At 37.5% G+C, this 6253-nt stretch overlaps 2 protein-coding genes across 2 annotated transcripts; both read right to left on the bottom strand.

The window, feature by feature from the left end:
* Nucleotides 1-2061: 2061 nt before the first annotated feature.
* Nucleotides 2062-3398, bottom strand: LOC106779719. Its single transcript, XM_014667896.1, has 3 exons — nt 3243-3398; nt 2619-2990; nt 2062-2253 (listed from the first exon to the last, which is right to left on the bottom strand). Exons 1-3 carry the CDS (start codon nt 3396-3398, stop codon nt 2062-2064), a joined length of 720 nt encoding a protein of 239 aa, XP_014523382.1.
* A 1293-nt stretch (nt 3399-4691) lies between these two features.
* On the bottom strand, nt 4692-5264 carry LOC106779718. The gene has a single exon (XM_014667895.1). It carries the CDS (start codon nt 5262-5264, stop codon nt 4692-4694), a length of 573 nt encoding a protein of 190 aa, XP_014523381.1.
* Between the last annotated feature and the right edge of the window lie 989 nt (nt 5265-6253).

The following is a 6253-nucleotide window of genomic DNA, read 5'->3' as shown; positions in this document are numbered from 1 at the left end:
TTCTGAGCTTCCTCCTCTTGGTCTTTCATCTCTTCTTTCAGTATTACCTCAATCTCTGTCAAAAAAAGGGGAATTAGTCATAAAATCATTGAAATTAACCTCAACTCTCTTGTTCACATAATTTATTCAAAAAGGATGTGTCCAAGAAAGTTTCTAAGTGAAAAAGGGTGCTTTTAGTATCAAAATCATACCACAAATAACGGTGTTTTAAAGCGTTATCACAACCCCAAACTTAGAACTTTGCTTGTCCTCAAGCAAACAAAATGTAACTCATCTCTTTAGAAGAGTCAATACAATGACTCAACCTTTTTCAAAAAGTTTTTCTTTCAAGGCAAAGAATTACTTTTATCAATTCAGCATGAAGATCTCAATCAAGATATGCATAAGTCAATCAAAGTCAATGTGATGCTCAATTACTTCCAACAGGTGTTATCCTTAAGAATGATCAATCAACCAAGCAAAGATGCAATCAGAAATTCAGACAACTATTCCTCACCAAGGAAAGTGTTTCACTCATGCACTCAAAAGCATATCATTCAAGCACTCAAAAGTGTCTCACTCAGCTCACAGGTGTGGTGTTTCTCTATGTTATCACGATGTCACACAAATTAATTTTGCCTTTCACTTAACCACAACCAAACATTCTCACAAGCAGGTTATCATCACAAGGGCTTTTCATGGCTTGTAACTTGGCTGGGCTAAGAAGGAAATTGCTTTTTCTGGTTGGCAAAATTCCTTGAGTTAAGAGAGACATTTTATGAATTTATCATTCAAGAACAACTCTCTTTCTTTTTTCCAGCTTTCCCCTACAGTGAGCTTTTTCTTTTCTTTTGAATTTTCTTTTCTCACTTTTTCTTTTGCCTTTTTCTTGCTTTTGTTCTTCAATTGCTCACTACCTAGAGAATTGGGTTGTTATCTGGCAACCCCAAACTTGAACCTTTATCAGTACCTCATCAAATGTTCTCACGGTAAAGATTTTTTTTTCAAACAGGTTTTTCAAGACATGCATAAGGTTCAAGGTTCAAAGGTTAGAACAACTTGTTCTCTTTTCAGTGGGCAAAAATTATGTGAAGGCTTAAAAGAATAAGGGATGACAAAAGATGGCCTTGATCATATGGAACCTGCAAGCAAGTAGTTCAATCACAGAAAATTTGGGCAAATCATTCATGCTTTCAAAGTAATAACAATTATTTAAAAACAACTCTGAAGCCCAAAACTCACACAGGTAAACTCACAAGCCTCAAAATTTAGAAAGACATCCTGCTCAGTATCTCAATCAAACTTTATCTCAATCACCTGTCTTACCAATTGGGATTCATCACTTATAGCATATCATGCATCCTCTCAACCTCAATCAAACAATATAATCTCATAAAGCAAAACCCATCACAGAAAACAGGCATAGTTGAATCAAAATTCATTTCATTCAAGCATAGCACACAAAAAAATAAAATAAAATGGAATAGAACAAAAATTAAAACCAAAAATAAAAATTCAAACTAGAAGTTCAAAGAACTGAGTTGCCTCCCAGCAAGTGCTTCTTTAACGTCACTAGCTTGACCCAATGGGCTCGTATCACATCAACCAGCTGCATGACTGTAGAGAGGCGTTCCACCTCCCCACCCAGGTAATGCTTGAGGCTTTGTCCATTGACTACCCAGCTTCTTTGTGGGTCTTCGACGGTTGGGTCTGTTAACTCAATTGCTCCATGGGGGAGGACATTCTTGATCAGGAACGAGCCAGACCACTTGGACTTCAACTTTCCAGGGAAAAGTTTAGTCGAGAATTGAATAGCAGCACCTGCTGTCCTAGAGTAAAGACCTTTTTTACCAGCTTCTTGTTATGATAGTACTTCACCTTTTCTTTATAATTTTTAGAAGAATCATAGGCGTGTAGCCTCATCTCCTCAAGCTCAATAATTTGCCTCCTTCTCTTTTCTGTAATGTCACCAGGATCAAAATTCAGGAATTTTAATGCCCACAGTGCTCTATGTTCCATCTCCACTGGTAGGTGACAAGTCTTTCCATAGGCCACTTGGAAAGGAGATAATCCAATGGATGTCTACATTGCAGTTCGATATGCCCAAAGGGCATCATCTAACTTTTGAGACCAATCCTTCCTTGATGTGGCGACTGTCTTTTCCAGGATCCTTTTTATTTCCCTGTTAGAAACTTCAGCTTGCCCGTTTGTCTGAGGATGATAAGGTATAGCCACTTTATGTCTCACACCATAATGTTTGAGTACTTTTGCAAGCTGATGGTTGCAAAAATGAGATCCTCCATCACTAATGAGTACTCTGGGCATTCCAAACCGGGAGAAGATTTTCTTTTTCAAAAATTTAATGACAGTACTGGAGTCATTTTTGGGGCAAGCCAGTGCCTCTACCCATTTGCTTACATAGTAAACTGCCACCAATATATATTCATTTTGAAGAATGGTGGGAAAGGTCCAGCAAAATCTATGCCCCAAAATTCGAAAACTTCGACTTCCAGAATGCCTTGCAATGGCATTTCATGACCCCTGGAGATGGTTCCTGTCCTTTGACACTTGTCACAGTTTATGGCATGATTATGAGCATCTTTAAAGAGGGTAGACCAGTAAAATCCTGACTAAAGTACCTTTGTGGTTGTCCTTTCTCCACTAAAATGTCCTCCATAAGGTGAATCATAACAGTGCCATAGAATTCCTTCCACTTCTTCCTTAGTCACACAGTGCCTCAGAAGATTATCTGCTCCAATTTTGAAGAGGTAAGGGTCATCCCAGACAAACTGTTTAGCATCATGCAAAAATTTCTTTCTTTGTTGCCAGTTGAGATCTTCCGAGATGACACTTGCAGCTTTGAAATTGGCCATGTCAGCAAACCACGACCTTTGTTGAATGTACATGAGTGTTTCATTTGAGAAAGATTCCCAAATCTTTGTTTCCTTGCTTGTGACTTCATTATTCACCAGTCGGGATAACTGATCAGCAATTACATTTTCACTCCCTTTCTTGCCACAGATTTGCACATCAAATTCTTGCAATAGGAGTACCCATTTGATCAATCATTGTTTGGAGTCTGGCTTGGCTAGCAAATATGTAATAGCCACATGGTCAGCATAGATAATTACCTTAGACCCAATGAGATATGGTATAAGTTTCTCCAAAGCATACACAATAACAAGAAACTCTTTTTCCGTGCTGGCATAATTTAGCTAGGCTTCATTTAGGACTTTACTTGCATAATAAATGGTGTGAAAAACCTTTTCTCTTCTCTGGCCAAGAACTGCTCCTATGGCATAATTACTGGCATCACACATCAGCTCAAAGTTTTGATTCCAATCAGGAGCTATAATTACCGGAGCAGAAATCAATTTTTTCTTTAAAATATCAAAAGCTTTAAGGCACTCTTCATCCATCACAAAAGGAACGTCCTCCACAAGGAGGTTGCTTAGTGGTTTTGCAATTTATGAAAAGTCCTTGATGAATCTTCTATAAAAGCCAGCATGTCCCAAAAAGCTTCTGATTCCTTTCACATTGGTTGGTGGTGGAAGTTTTTCAATGACTTCTACTTTGGCTTTGTCCACTTCAATTCCGCTGGAAGAAATTTTATGACCCAAAACAATACCTTTTGTTACCATAAAGTGACATTTTTCCCAATTGAGAACCAGATTGGATTGGGTGCATCTTTTGAGTACTACATCCAGGTTAGACAAACACTGCTGAAAGGAACTGCCAAATACTGAAAAATCATCCATGAAGACCTCAATGCATTTTTCTATCAAATCTGCAAAAATTGTCTGCATGCATCTTTGAAAAGTGGCTAGGGCATTACATAGTCCGAATGGCATTTTTCTGTAGGCAAAAATTCCAAATGGATAGGTAAAGGCCATTTTTCCTTGGTCTTTAGGATCCACCACAATTTGATTATACCCTGAATATCCATCCAAAAAACAATAGAAAGCCTGACCTTCCAATCTCTCTAACATTTGGTCCATGAAAGGAAGAGCAAAGTGATCCTTCCTTGTAGCATTGTTTAACTTCCTGTAGTCAATACATATCCTCCATCCAGTAACAATTCTTATGGGTATGAGTTCATTCTTTTCATTGTAAATAATAGTCATCCCACCTTTTTTTGGTACCACTTGTACTGGGCTTACCCATGCACTGTCAAATATAGGATAAATAATATCGGCTTCAAGTAGCTTCAGTACTTCTTTTCTCACTTCCTCTTTCATTATTGGATTCAATCTCCTTTATGGTTGAGCAACTGGTTTGTAGTCATCCTCCATGAATATTTTGTGCATGCAATAAGTTGGGCTTATGCCTTTGAGATCTGAGATTGACCATCCAATAGCTCCTTTGTTGTCCTTGACCACTTCTATTAATTTTTCTTCCTCTGTGGGAGAGAGAGAATCATTGATGATGACTGGCTTGTTTCCCCCTTCTTCTAAAAACGCATATTTCAAGTGTAGTGGTAACATTTTTAGCTCTGGTTTTCTTTCCTTGACTTTTTCCTTTGAGTTCAACAAAGGGGCCTCTTTTAATTCTTCAAAATTATCCACGCCTTCCTTAGTCAATTTTTCATAATTGTCATCAAGTGCTTCTTCCAGAGAAGGATCATCACATACCTCCTTTTCTTGAATCATGCATATTTTGTCAAGAGTATCAAGATGAAAACAACCCTTATCATCTTTTGGGTGAGACATGGCTTAAAAGACATCAAAATTTACTTCTTCATCTTGCACTCTCACCTTTAGTTTGCCATTTTCCACATCAATTAGAACTCTTGCAGTCTTCATAAAAGGTCTCCCAAGAATAAGAGGAACGTTCACATCTTCTTCCATCTCCATGATAACAAAATCAATAGGAAACAGGAACTTGTCCACTTTTACCAACACCTCTTCAGCTACCCCATAAGGATATTTTAGAGATCTATCTGCTAGTTGGAGAGTCATCCGGGTAGGCTTAAGTTCCAAGCCTTCAATCTTTTCAAACATGGAGAGTGGCATGAGATTGATACTGGCCCCCAAATCAATTAATGCCTTCCCAATAGAGATATTCCCTATAGTGCAAGGGATAGTGCAACTTCCTGGATCTTTCAACTTGGGAGGTAATGACTTTTGTATGATGGCACTGCAGTTTCCCTGTACCTCAATTGTTTCCTCTTCAATGTACTTTCTTTTTTTAAAGAGGAGTTCCTTCAGAAATTTTGCATATGAAGGCATTTGCTGCAAGTCTTCTGAGAAGGGTATGTTGATCTCCAGTTTCTTGAAGATCTCCATGAAGCGCTCAAACTGCTTTTCTTTTTCCTTCCTAGAATAATTCCTTGGGTAAGGAAGGGATTTTTCAAAAACTTCTTTCTTCATTTTTTTTCATTCTCCTCCTCACTTATTTTTTCTTTTTCTCTCTCTCTTTTTCTTTTTCTTCCTTTTTTTTTCTTTTTTTCTCCTCTCACTCTCTTGTTTTTCTCTTTCTTTTTCATAATTTTCTTTTTCTCTCAACCTCTCTCTTTCTTTTCTCTCATCTAAAACTCTGTCACTTCTAGTGACAACTGCCTTGCATTCCCTTCTAGGCTTCCTATTGTTCTTGATATAATCCAGTTTCTGAGTTATGAACTTACAATGTGCCTCCATGTTTTTAAGTGATGCGTGAATGCTTTTCTAAATTGAGAGATTCCTTTAAAAACTATTTGAGAGTCTCCTCAAGCTTTGTAGCACTGTTAGCTTGTGGTGGTATAGTGAATAGCCCACCTACTTGCCCAAATTGATTTTCATTTATGCTTGAGTGAGATCCCCACTAGTGGTTGAAATTGCCTGGAACACCCTGCATCCTGCACAAATATTCTAGAGAGAGATTGTTAGTACAAAAATAAGAAAAATAAAAAATTAGGGATTGAAAAATAAAAATAAAAACTGGGAAAAATAAAAATAAAAAAATAAAATAAAGTCAAAATTAATCAAGGATCACACAAATAGAATAGCTTAAACCATGAGTCCCCGACAATGGCGACAAAAACTTGTTGGGGCAAATCGGCAAGTGTACCGAGTCGCACAAGTAATATCAAATGGTAAGACCAAGTATCGTATCCTAGAGGACTCTTGGCACTGAACAGTTTTGTGAAAACATGATTAATTAAGACTTCAAAATAAAAAGAGATCATTGGGTTTGGACAAAATTAAGAAAATAAAATAAAATGCAATTGATCAGTGGCAAAGGAGCACAGAGATGAATGGGGATTGATTAATATGAGATGGGTATGTTGTTGGGGTTA

This window comes from Vigna radiata, unplaced genomic scaffold (genome assembly GCF_000741045.1).
Source record: "Vigna radiata var. radiata cultivar VC1973A unplaced genomic scaffold, Vradiata_ver6 scaffold_160, whole genome shotgun sequence".
NCBI lineage: Eukaryota > Viridiplantae > Streptophyta > Magnoliopsida > Fabales > Fabaceae > Vigna > Vigna radiata.
The sequence above is the reverse complement of the archived record's forward strand: the minus strand, read 5'-3'. Positions and strand labels throughout refer to the sequence as shown.